This window comes from Lissotriton vulgaris, chromosome 10 (assembly GCF_964263255.1).
Source record: "Lissotriton vulgaris chromosome 10, aLisVul1.2, whole genome shotgun sequence".
NCBI classification, from domain to species: Eukaryota; Metazoa; Chordata; class Amphibia; order Caudata; family Salamandridae; genus Lissotriton; species Lissotriton vulgaris.
This window is the reverse complement of record NC_141698.1, coordinates 29106535-29120440: the sequence shown is the minus strand read 5'-3', so window position 1 is coordinate 29120440 and position 13906 is coordinate 29106535. Positions and strand designations below refer to the sequence as shown.

The window sequence follows — 13906 nt, the reverse complement described above, 5'->3', positions numbered from 1 at the left end:
TGGCAAATAAGCAAAGTCCTTAAATGGGAATTTTCACACATCACTGGGACAGAAAATGAGCTAAGACTTTATTGTACTGATAACTTAATTACTCCAGATATCCTGGTTCTAGTCCTAAGCTTTCCTTTAACAAACTTCCTACTTGAAGTTGTAGTCTTTCATCGGTTTGTTGTCAGCAGCAGGTCCTGAAGTTTTCACATGAACACCAGCTTCAACCTCTGGTTGACTATGCAACAGAAATATTATTTGGCATCAGTTGACCCTGCTCCCAACTGGTGTTCTTTCTACTGGAAGCTGACTTCTTAACCACCTTGCCGGTTCTGGTCCTTTCTCACCTTGATGGAGGCAGTACTGTGTTGCAGAGATTACCCGAGATTCCCCTGACTCTACTAGAGAGCATCCTCTGTGCAGCAGCAGTCCATATCAAATGTCTTTACAAGTGATAGGATCACAGTGATCCTAAAAACAAACACCACTGGTGTCCAATGCCCACCCATTATTGCCACCTCTTTCCATTTCAACAGGAAATCACTTTTCCAGTCCTGTATATTTGTGTTCTAAATATTATCAAGCCTGTTAGTACAGTTGGGTGAAAGAAATAGGCCAAGACCCCAATTACCTCAGAATCATTCATACTTCCAACATTATGTGACGAAAAAGAGGATTTTTCAGATTTCATAAACGATAATTATAATGGTGATTATGATATCAAAGAAACTTTTCTCTTATGACCTTGAACATGCCAGCTCCTAATATTAATGTTTCTCACCCACAACACCATTCATAATACACACTGGAAACACCACACCCCGGCAGTAATAAGGCAATTTGAGATTTTTTTTACTGATGTTATAGACACTCATGCATTATATATATTTTGAAACAGAAAAGAGAATCTAAAAGTTGTTTGTGGCTCTGACACATAAAACGTCTGAAACCCGCTAGTTACTTTTGAGATGCACACTCAATACAGTATAACTCACAGTTGTATGCCGTGCATAAAACACCTGTTTTCCCATGGTGCTGTTACAGAGAAAAAAACAGTGAACTGGAGAACAACATGGCAGACAACTGTGAGTTATGTCGTTTTTCAGTGCACTCACAAACATAACTGGCTAATTTCAGTGGTTTTACAAGTTTGAGCCATAAGCATAACTCACTTTTTAACTGTGAATGCCAGAGGCCATTTTAGGTGTTTGATTCATCCTCTATTTTGTGCTTGATTTACGAGTTGCTTCCGACTGTCAAGTTCAGGTAGTGAAAAAAAGCCCACGAGAAGCCAAACTGTAATGTGTGGCTTTGCCTGTAGGTAGTTTGCCATACACTGACAGTCACTACTGTGTAATTAGTTAGAACCAGGTTTCTATAGGAAATTGACTTTTTGGTTTTCTAATAACTTTGACACTGTTTGATGAATCTTCACAAAACTTTCCACAAAAAAAGGTTCATCCCCATCAGCTACTTCATGGAAAGTTGTGAAGTGATCTGTCAAGCGGGGTGCGGAGAGGAACACATTTTCCCCATGAAATTTCCCATAGGAACACCGCTGAAGCCAAAATGGCTGAACGAAATTGCTCCAAATTTGGCAGAAAGATGAATTTTAATCTAGTAAATCTGCTTTTTAGGTCTGGCGTTAACCAAGACAGTTTGATTTACTTAAATTATATGTATAATATACTTACTTAAAGGGGCTTTCAGCTAGTTCTCTTTATCCATTGGTCTGTCGTTTTCTCTTAAACGTTTTACTTCCGCCCGCTACTGTATACAGTATGGGGTAATGGTGAGCCTGCTTAAACCACTGGTTAACTTCATTTTGAGTGACTGCGTTTTGTTTTTGCACAATTAGCACATCTCCACGCAAGATAGTTCTCTTCAGTGCCAGTATTTTTGTTTTTACTCTAATAATTTAGAGTTGCCTTTGTGTATAGAGCCTGATGTGATACAAGGATGCTACAAGTGCTTCATGCACAGAGCACATTCCAGCATTATCAGTTGCTGTCTGCTGAAAATGCTGTTGTAAATGTCTTCTGAAATATGCTTTGTTTATATGACTCCTGCTTTTTCACACCATACCAGATTTTGTCTATTTGAAACTGTTCTGTATTAAGCTATACTCTTTGTAACCTGCACACGCTCCACAAAGCAGTACACAATTATTCTGAACTCACTTTAATAAACTTTGCTCAGGGAGAAAACCAGACTTTATTGTGTTTAATTTGCAGCAGTTGTAACTCTTCCTTCCCTTCCTTATCCTTGCATTTCCTTTCCTTTCATTTCCTTTCTGTCTTTCATTCATTTCCTTTCCTTTCTTTCTTTTTCAGAGGCAAGAGACAGGCAGCCAATGGCACAATAATTAGCTTTTTTACGTTAGTGTTAGCTAATACCGTTTTGATTTTACTACTTTTGCTCCTCCTTTCCTTTGTTTCTTCATTCCATTGTTCCTTCTTGCTTTCATTCCTTCTTTCTTTCTCAAAGGCAAGAGGCTGGTAGCCAGTGGCATAACAATTCACCTTTTTTAGGTCTGTGTTAGCCAAGACCTTTTGATTAAAAAAAACAAATATGTGTATAACATAGTTATTTAAGGGGGGTTTCAGCCACACTTCATCTGTTTGTCTGTGGCTTTGTCATTCATATCTTTCTTTCATCCCCCCAGCATGGATCAAAGGGCCATGCGTCAACCAGCAATTGACTGAGCTTACTATGAATTACAGAATGCTGCCCATTTACAAGGGCAGCATGCCATAGCGCATCGACACAAAGTAGTTCCCTTGAGTGCTAGCGAGTACTATGGTAACGTGTACTTTTTGAGATCAAAGACTGATGAAGGCCCGGCACCGTCCTGAACAAAATCTTTTAGCAAAAACAATCACAAAACGAAACAAAAATTGCCAAAAGGCTGGCAGCCAATGCCAGACCTCCTGGTTTTGCTTGCTTTGATCTGGTGAAATCAGTTCAGTCATTTATGAGAAGTTAAGGTGAAAAATGTATATATCTAGTCACAAGGTACCTTTCCTATACTGTGGAGCACCACGAGCTGAAAGCACACAATATGATGGGCTAGCGCTGTACTCCCTCTGCACTACTGTGGTACCACAGTGTCAAAATCTGCGATCTGATTACTGGCTGCAACATGAGAGGAAAGTTGCAGCTGCTGTTTTAGGACTCTGGGACTCGGTCCCCGTATTATAGAAAGCAATTAAAAAGGAATAAGGGGACATCATAGGTCTGAATCGACTCAGTGAATAAAACTTGAGAAGAATCGGAATTATAGAGTGCAACGTATTCTTGTATTAAAAAAAATATATCTATTTTATATATATATATATAGAGAGAGAAAGAGAGAGAGAGAGAGAGAGAGAAAGAGAGAGAGAGAGACTGTAAATTTGGGGGGGAAAGGATATTATGAAATTGTGATAGATACTGTAGTGTAAAAATGTGTACCTTTTGTTGGAAAATGAAATGGTTTAATAAAATCACGAGGTAAACTCCGAGTGGACTTCTAGGAAAATAGATGTGACACGTTATCAAGAGTAAAATGAATTGGCAGGCCCAAGGTACAAAATAGATGAGTAGTTGATGGTATGCAAATGAATAACATAGATTCTCCATAAAAGACATCTTAAAATGAGATTCTTATATTATTCTCTTTCTTCCTGCAGCTGGAAACCTGGAGCCAAGAATAGAAGACCTCGTGGACAAGATTGATAAACTACAGAAAGGTCAATTTCAGGGAAATATGTTGTGATTAACTTTTAAGGCCCATAGGATGGAGAAAAATTAATATTGTTTTAAATATTTTCTCCAGATACTGGTGTAGTTCTTTAGAATATATAATTTGGTGGGAATGGCTATAGGTAATAAACTACACCAAATTCTTTATTGTGGCAGTTTTATGTAACTTTAGAAAATTGAAACATTGAAATAATAAAAAATTAGGGTGATCGAAACATTGAAATATAGAAAAATTGTATATGTTTCACCTTCTTGCATGAGTTCATGTACAGTAGTATAATTGGCCCATTCTGACTTTGACTAGCAGGTACCCCGCATGTTAAGATTAGCAAGAAGCTCCAGTACAGATTATCTGTGACACTGCTCTGGGATATGGTTAATTATAAAGCTAAGATGATAGGACCCCAAACATCAATGGTTACAACTTGACAAGAGGATTACGTTGAAATACATATATCTTGTGTGCAAGGCATTGTTGGGGGACTACTCCTGAATGTTCACAAACGAAACTCTGCACTACACATTCCTCATGTCAGCTAAGAGTTTTAGGCACATGTTTTTTTTTTAATGTTAATTAGTGATTCACAATGTTTTTTTTTAGATTTTACCCCCGAACCCCCCTCAATACCACCCCCCCCCCAGGGATTGCTACGGGGAGATAAGCAGAAACAAAAAAAAACATTGGTAAGACAAGTTAATCGCATTATATCACACTATATACAGTATATACAGACTAAACAATATATGCAATTCATCCGGGCTATCCTTCTACTTCAATGTTCAGTAGTTTGCACGGTCCAACCAATTAATTACAGGCTCCCATACTAATTCTCCTTCCCTACGAGTTTGTGGGCCTCTCCGCTTAAAAACCATGTGCTCCCACTTCCCAACATTTAGAAATTTACTAAACCATTCGTGTTCTGTCGGGGGAGCAGGGTCCAACCAAGCTGTTGCTAAACATAATCTCAATGAGGCCATCGCAATATAGAATAATTTCCGTTCTGATGTCGTCATTTGTAGATCCGCTACCCCCAAAATCACAGCCTGAGATGTTAATGAAATCATAAATCCAAAAACTTGCTCCAACCGTTGTTCAATTTTGTTTAGCGATGGAGTCAAACTGGGACAGGAAGAAAACATGAATACTGTCAACTGAGTACTCACCACACCTCGGACAGTTGACTCCCGTAATCCCACCCCATTGTTGTATACGATGTGGGGTTATATACAGATTGAACCAAGTTTTAAAACATTGGACCTGTAGGTTAGCAGATATAGTAGCAGTATAACTAAGGCATAATTAATCTTCACATACCTCTTGCCCAGCATGTAATCCAATCTGCCAGTGGCTAAGATGTTTAGGTAGATCATCGCTTCTCTTTTCATTTAACATTGTATAGATCATAGATATAGTAGAATGCCCTCCCCTAATAGTCTCAACTAATGGAATAGAAATCCAGCTAACAGTTTTTCTAGAGAGAAAATCACGAATCTGTAAAAACTTTAAAAAATGCCGATTACTAATATCAAATTTCTGTCTGTGTTCAAAGGTCCGTACCCCCTTATCTGAGATCAAATCCCCTAACATAGAAACTCCATGTGCAGACCACTCTCTAAAATACCCATCTGGAGGGCGTGGCCAAGATGGCGGGCTGAGCGGTCGCACTCGCCGAGAGCTCCCGGACCCCTGAATTCCTGCACCGCTTGGAACCGCTGATTCCCCCCCGGATCACGCGGCCACTGAGCCTGGTGCTTGCGGTGGAGGTGTAGAGAACCTGCTGAGCCTGGTTTGCGCCGTCGGGGATGAGATTTTGGCCGGTGAAGCCCAGGTCGGACCCCGCTGAACGGCCCGAGTGAGAGCTGGAAGCCGCGAGTCCCCCAACCCTCGGAGCGCGACGAGGCGACCGGCCTCCGGGGTGTGAAGCCCGCTGTGGTGCATGAGCTGTTGGAGTGGGAGTCGGCGACGGCTCCGCGAGCGGATCGGAGCTGTCCAACAGCGGCTGTACGGAGCGGAACGGAGCGGAGGTGCAGAGCGGAGGCGGAGTCATCATCACCTCGCTACGCCAGCCCGTGGCTTGACGAGGCCTGCTGGAGGAGGTTGCCTCGGCTAGTTATCTGTGCGGGACTGAGGAACGAGTCTCCCGGGGCAGATCTTTCCCTGAGGCAGTGGACCCCAGCGAACGTTGCATTGTGACTTAGCCCACTGGCCGGATTTCTGGATCTCAGATCGGAGAAGGAGAGAGGGTCTCCATCTTGGGCGTTGTCCCCTCGACACTACTGAGCGGCCATTTTGTGGAGTTCGGCCGGGCAGCTCGGCCCTCCTGGTGCTCTTTGTGTGGACTACTCCCGGCTGGCATATAGCTACTTTCTTTGCTGTTCAGTGAGCCTCAGTGTCCGTTATTGATCTACAATGTCGAATGCCAGGGGGCAGCGACGGGGCGACCGGACCTTGCCGGAAATGCTGGGACGGGGCGCCCTACGCAGCGGAGGTGCCCAGCCGGCCGCGACCTCCCCGGCACCAACCAGGGGGGCAGAAGGTGGAGAGCCCCCGGTGACGAGGTCATTTCTCGAGTCCCTGTTTAGCTCCCTTCGGGAGGACTTCCAAACACTCAAGCGTGAGGTGGCCGGGGAGGTCCGCGAGGTGAGGAGAGAGATGGACTCCCTGGGGGATCGTGTGAACACAGTGGAGGAGGCGGGCCACTCCAGGGATGAGGAGATCACCCATCTGCAGCAGGAGGTCCTGCGGCTATGGGAGCAACAGATTGAGCTACAGGCCCACGCCGAGGACCTTGAAAATCGGTCCAGGCGGAACAACATACGGGTCCGCGGTGTGCCGTCTGGTGAGGAGGGTGAAGACGTGACTGCGTATCTGGTGGCCCTCTTCCGTGCGATCCTGGGAGAGCCGGAGGACTTTCGGATTCGCATTGACCGGGCACATCGGGTGGGTCGCCCCCGCAGAGCCACGGCGCCCGCTCCGGACATTTTGGCCTTCCTCCCGAACTTTCCCTTGAAGGAGCGGATCCTCCGTGAGGCACGAGGGCAACAGACTTTCCGATTCCGGGACCACCCTGTGACCCTGTTTCAGGACTTATCCACAGTCACGCTACAGAAGAGGAAATCCTTCAAGATCGCTACGGACTTCCTTCGAGAGCATGAGACACCGTACTCCTGGGGGCACCCCTTCCGTCTGATCTTCAGGTGGAACGGTGTCTTGCATCAGCTTCGGTCCCTTCAAGATGTTTGCGCGGTGCTGGGCCTCACTGCATCGGACACGGATACCCCGGCCCCACGGCGGAGGCGCAGCACTCGTAATGGATGGCAACAAGCTGGGGGGGGGGCCTCTCCTCCGGCGGAGCGCCCGGGCTCGCCTGCAATCCGGGCAGAAATGGCGGCTGCCATCCAGGAGGCCTCCAGAGTGGCGGCGAATGGCGAAGTGGCCTTGACGGCCTGAACTCACTCCGGGGGGAGTCTACTTTAGCTCATTCTTATTGCAGGTGCGGGGATCCGGGGGGTGGACTGGGAGGAAGGGCGAGTGCTGGAGGTGGTGGCTGGACGTCCACTTGGTTGACTTACCACGGCCTTGCCCGTTCCGGGCCGGACTGGGACAATGTCTTTTTTGAAAAGTTTGAGAAGCGGGGAAAGGGGTTGGGGCGGGCGGGCAGATGTTTTGATTTTGGGACCTAGAGGGGGGGCCAGTAGCGGGGGGTGGTGTGGATTGGGTGGTGTAGGGGCAGGGGGGGGGTTTTTGGTTGTGGGGTGTTGGGGTTCGGGGACTGTACTGTGCCAGTGGTTGATTCAAAGTTGCTCTGTTTTGAGGCCTCGAAGGGTGCCATCTGTGTTTGCTGGCGGGGCTTTGCTTCTTGATATGTGCTCCTTGAACTCTCTCTTTGATGGCTCTTAAGGTGCTTACTCTCAATGTGAAAGGGCTGAATAATCCGGTTAAGCGGTGGGCAGTGTTATCCCTGTTGGAAAACTCACAAGCGGATATCTGCCTGTTGCAGGAGACCCATTTGCTGGCTAAGGACTGCTCGCGGATGCGTACCCCCAAGTTCCCCACACAGCTATTCTCCTCTAGCGCCTCCAAGACGGCAGGGGTGGCCATTTTGTTTTCTAGAGGGTTCAGGGGTGAGGTAGTGAGCAAGGTGGCAGAACAGAAAGGGAGACTTTTAGTATATAGGATTAAAGTGGGGGGCTTCGCACTGACTGTAGGCTCCGTTTATTGCCCCAATGATCATCAGGACCAATTCTTACACAGGGCCCTGGACGACGTTGCATTCACCTCTGATAGGCACATAGTGTTGGGGGGTGATTTGAACCTGGTTTTCGACGCAGCGCTGGATAGGTCTGTGCAGCGGCGCCATCAGTTGGGTGAGCTTTCGGGCTCGATTCGAACTCGACTTGAGGAGCTGGACCTGCATGACATGTGGCGCTGCCTCCACCCCACCACCCGCGCATACTCTTACTTCTCACACGCCCATAGATCTTATGCGCGCTTAGACCACCTCCTGGTGTCGGGCCCACTGCTCCTTTTGGCTTCGAATGCGGACATGGGGGTCCTCTCTCTTTCTGACCACGCTCCGGTTGAGGGCGCTTTCACTCTTCCGCCGGTGGCTCGGCCGAGGGGGGTCTGGAGGCTCCGAGATACGCTTTTGCATAGGCGGTCGGTGGTGGATCAGATCAGGGCGGCCATTTTGGCTTTTCAGACCGTGAACGATAATGGAGATACTTCCCGCGCGACACAGTGGGCAGCCCTTAAGGCCGTGCTCCGAGGCGAATTTATCGCGATTTCCGCTGCCGAGAATAGGGACCGACAACTCAAGAGAGATGAGCTTACCCGGCAGGTGAGGGAGCTGGAGCAGGTTCATCACAGGACAGGGGCCCCCAGGGTGTGGAGGCAGCTGAAGGCGGCGCGGAAGCTCCTGGCGGCCCTTGACACGGATCGGGCGGAGTACGCGGCGCTCCGCCTGAAGCACAAATATTACACAGGGGGCGATCGGTGTGGGCGGCTCCTGGCTAACAAACTCAGGGTGCAGCACCAGCAGCACCGAGTGAAGGAACTACTGGACCCGGCCGGAGGCAGAGTCACGACCGATGAGCACATAGCGGACGTCTTCCGCGGCTTTTATGCGGACCTCTACTCCGGGGAGCCCCCTTCGGCCCAGGCTGAGGGGGACTATCTGGACTCGGTCCCGCTCCCGTCGCTGACGCAGGATCAGGCTCAGTATCTGGAGCGTGACATACGTATCGAGGAGGTGGTCACGGCGATATCCCGGCTCAAACTGGGCAAGGCCCTGGGACCGGATGGCTTTATCCCGCTGTTTTACAAAACCTTCTGTCAGGAACTGGCGCCTCTGCTGACTCGCCTCTTTAACTCCTTCGCAGAACCGGGAGCCATCCCCTCCGAATTTCTCCAGGCCACGGTCTCAGTGATCCCTAAGCCGGGCAAGGACAGGACCGCCTGCGGGTCCTATCGTCCCATTTCACTGCTGAACACTGATTTGAAGGTGTTCACCAGTATCTTAGCTGCACGCCTGGCGTTGCACCTCCCCGGCATGGTTGACTCGGACCAAGCGGGCTTCGTGCCCGGTAGGCAAACGGTAGATAATACGAAAAGGGTGACACACATTCTCGAGAAGGCTTCCAGGATCCCTGGAGAGAGGATGCTCCTGTCCATAGACGCGGAGAAGGCTTTTGACAGGGTGCACTGGCCCTACCTTGAGAAAGTCCTGAGCAAATTTGGGATAGGGGAGAAGTTCCGTCATCTGATCTTCAATTGCTACCGGTTCCCATCTGCGGTGGTCCGGGTGAACGGCGGCAGCTCTCGACCCTTCCCCATTGAGCGGGGCACGAGACAGGGATGCCCGCTCTCCCCTTTGCTCTTTGCCTTGTACATGGAGCCATTTGCCCATAGGGTTAGGCAGAACCCTGACATTATCGGCGTCCAGATGGGTGGGTTTCGTCATGCGATTAGCCTGTACGCGGACGATGTCATTCTGACGCTGGATGACCCGCGGAGATCGCTACCGGCCTGTGTGGAGGAACTGAACTTATTCGTTGACGTGGCGGGCTTCAAGGTGAACCTGGGTAAGTCAGCCGCCCTAGACATCTCGCTTGCTGCTGCCACTAGAGTGGAACTGCAGAGGCTTTACCCTCTGAGCTGGTCCAAGGACCGGATCCCGTATTTGGGGATCCTGTTGGCGCCCTCCCTCCCGGAGATGGTTACGGCCAATTACGCAGCCCTAGGCACGAAAATCAGGGAGGAACTGGGCCGGTGGGATAAAGGCACGCTGTCGCTACTGGGTAGGGTGGCCGCGGTGAAGATGACCCTCCTGCCTCAGGTGCTTTACCTCTTCAGAGCGTTACCGCTCCATCCTCCTGCGGGGTGGCTCGCGGAGACTCAGACTGCCATTGCGCGGTTCGTGTGGCAGGGCCGCAGGCCGAGGATCAAGAGGGGCATCGTTATGCTCTCACCGGAATCCGGAGGGCTGGGGATACCGGACTTGCGGAAATATTTTCAGGCCGCACAGCTCCGATACCTCGTGGAATGGAGCCGGTGGGAGTCTGATAAACACTGGTTGTTCCAAGATCAGGCGGTGGCGGGTAGGACGCTGCAGGAAGTGCCATTCTTGAGGCGAGCCCATCGGCCCCCCAATCTTTACGCGTCTTTGGTGACGCGGGTCCCGCTCCAGACGTGAGACTCGGTGGCTGTCAGATGCGAGTTAACTACCTTCCCCTCTCCCTTCACGCCGCTCATTGGCAACCCGGACTTCGGCCCGGGGATGGAACAGGGTGCCTATGAGCGCTGGCGGGTGGCCCGCTGCTGCACTCTGTACCACTTGTACTCCCCTGAGGGAGTTGTCTCCTTCCAGGACTTGCAGAGGGATTATGGCCTCCCCGAAATGGAGCGCATGCGATACATGCAGGCACGCCACTGGGCATTACAACCCCAAGTGCGCGACGCGGCACACAGGGAAATCACGGAGTATGAGCGTTGGTTAATAACTCGCACGTCGGACGCCAAACTGATCTCAGACCTGTATAGAATGCTGCAGCCCCCCTCATTTCACATTCACAACCCTGGTCGGGAACGATGGGAGCGGGAGCTTGGGCGCGAGCTGAGTCATAAAGAATGGGATCACATCTCCTACCGCGCGCGCCACTCGGCCTACCACACGGGTCTTACAGAGACCTTTACTAAAATCTCGACCTACTGGTACCGCACTCCGGAGAAACTGCACGAGATGGACAGGGCGATACCAGGGACGTGCTGGCGCAACTGTGGCAACACTGGTACACTAACACACATACTATGGGATTGCCCCCTGCTGGCTCCTTACTGGGAAGAGGTCCTGAACGAGGTGGACAAATGCTTTGGGATAGTGTAATGGCTGGATTTTCTGTTTAGATGGGATCAGCCCCCAGGGGCCCCTGTGACCCAGCCAAAACGTACTCACCTTCCGTCCTCAGGACTCCTCTATATCCAGGCACCTGGTACCTACCTGAGGATAGGGAACTCGCAATATACAAGCTCATATTATTAAGAACACCACTAAATCTATAGGGATACTAAGAATACTCACTGATTACTAGGGATATCCATACCCTACACCACACTTATTCACATCAGTTGGTCTCGCGGCCACCCTGACCCAGACCGTTCTACCCTAGGGCAGATCTGACACACAATCTGGTGCGTCTACACACGGGCCTGCAGAACCCAATGCTCCCTTTTCCACGTCAGTGTCCCTCCTGACGCTCTCACTTATTTTAAGCCACAATCTGGTGGATTTACACGACGGTGTCCTTCCCGTCGCTCTCATTAACGCCGCATATCAACGACGACCACATTCCTATGAACACCTATACATATGTATATATATATATTGGGATATTATCTCAGCTGTCTACTCGGGATGAAACTACAATAATAACTTTGATTGTGGGTCCAGATTATTGTGTATTACCTGCTCTTGGCATCAAAGGTCCACTCACTCCCTATTTATGTGATCACCACTTACCTGATTGGGATTACTCATCCATTCATGCATCTAATGCTCACCTAGGAGCTTCATTTACCTTCAGTGAACAAGAATAGGGGCTACACACCAGTTTGTTATAAACTGGGGGTCATTTATTACAGTAATATAAACATTAATACATATCTGACAAAGGCTATAGGTAGAACACACCACTTAAAAGAGAAAAGATTACACATAACAGGAACACTCCGCTAAAAGGGAAAAGATTAAGTGTAGCTAATGTGATGAAAACAATATCACCTGATTAGTGTGAAGTCTTGTTCTAGCTGTCATCTGGGTTCCTCTCTCGTCTGTGCCTTGGCTCATCTCATGCTCTCTCTCTCTCCTGCACTCTTGGGTACCCCTCTGCGCTGATCGCTCTGTCTCTGGACTCCTCTCCCCCACACGAACTGTCTCTCCACCTTGCGTCTTCAATCTTTAATGGTTCCTGCCGCTCTGATCACCGTTCATTCTACTATCTTATTCGCTTTATCTCTGCGCCAATGTCCAATTCCATCTGCTCCCATAGGTTAATCCACGAGCTCTCCTCTATCTCTTCTAAAAGGCATTACTTCAGACTCCAGCTATTCACACTTCCTCCTGATAAACAACTGCTTCTGACTGCTTCCTTCAGTTCCAGCTCACTATTCAACTCAGCTCTTCTCCAGATTGAACCCTCTCTCTCTCTCTGCCAACTCCACTCCACTGCTCTCCTCTCTGCTGGACTCTCTCCTCGACTCCTTCCTGCTTGACTCCCCTCTGCTTGACTGACTGACTCCGCCTCTGCACTTCACAAATATAGAATGCTGTTTCCTCATGGAAAGTTCCAGCCAGCAGCTTCTTCCCACCAATCCCATGCACCAGGCTCCTTGCGCTAGACGCTCCCACAGTGACCAGTCTGCTTGTTTCGTCTAGAGACCTGAGCCCGGGAACAATTCCTGATTAGATTCAGCTCTGGCCGGTTCTCTCCGGTCCGCTTAGGGCGAACAACAGTTATAACTATAAACATTGCTTTTGCCCTACAAAGCCTCTCTGCTTCCATCAAGATGGAGTCTCTCTAGCTTTAGGCCTGAAAGGGATGAAATGCTCCTTAGCTCTGTCAGAATACCTACATAAACCATACCAATATGTCTAATATGTCAAAGCCAATAGGCAATAGACAGGTTAAAGTCAAGAATAAAGGCATATTAAGCAGCTATCCTCTTCTAGGTCTGGAAAAAGGGCTTAAAAGGGCCAACACAGGCTAAGAATGCCTATACTAGATGCGAGCAAGAATAATGATCTATTATCACTGCTAAATAAAGCCAAAAACCCTGCCATAACAGATAGAACTGCCTAGATTCCCGGCCTATGTCCTGTTGGGGTTGCCGAATGGGTTGATGTATCCCCTTAGGTCTAAGAGGGGTAGGCAGATCGCAATTGCGCTGGGATCAGCGGTGCAGAATATTCTCATACACTGGCGCACTACTACACTTCCCTCTGTGGTTGGTTGGCTGCACAGATTATGGCATGTTGTTGGAATGGAAAAGATGTCCTTAGTAGCCCTGGGGGATACTACTACCTTTGAGGAATTGTGGGAGCCCTTTCACAGCCTGTTATGTTCCGAGTTTCGAGAGATCACCTGCCCTAGATATCTTCGGTTGTTGCGGCTGACGCCGCCACCTGACCCGCCCGCTTGATTGGGTGGGGTCGGTATTGTATAGTAGAGATTCATGAAGAGTTCACGGTAGTGGAGACTGTAGATGCTGGCACAGTACAGGGGGTGGGTCGGGGTATGGTAGTTGGGGGTTTAGTTTGGTTAGGTAGGTTTTTGGAGCGGGGTTGCTTCTCCTCCCTTCACCCCCCCCCTTTTTTTTTTTTTTTTTTTTTTCATTCGTTTTCTCTCTTGTTCCCTCCCTCCTGATTTTTTCTCCTCTCCTCATCCCGCCCCTCCCCTCCATTTCCCCCCCCCCCTCCCCTCCCCTCGTTGTCTGTCCGTGCCCACAGGTGCGAAAGCTATGCTCCCGAGTCGGATGGAGCCTCTTGCAAATTGTCACTGCATTGTTGTATTGACTGTATGATGCGCAATGGTGCGCGGATCTTGTGGTTCACCTGTTTCCTGCCCCTTTGTGTCCTATCCCACCCTGCTTCAATAAAATACTTTAAACCTAAAATAC

At 49.1% G+C, this 13906-nt stretch overlaps 1 protein-coding gene across 1 annotated transcript in view; it reads left to right on the top strand.

The window, feature by feature from the left end:
• The window catches only part of SYCE1 (synaptonemal complex central element protein 1), a 121055-nt gene that overhangs the window by 8278 nt on the left and 98871 nt on the right, over positions 1 to 13906 (top strand). Inside the window, exon 3 of the mRNA XM_086940326.1 lies at positions 3660 to 3719. Within this exon, the coding sequence (XP_086796452.1) occupies positions 3660 to 3719 (60 nt within the window). The remainder of the gene's footprint in view (positions 1 to 3659; positions 3720 to 13906) is intronic.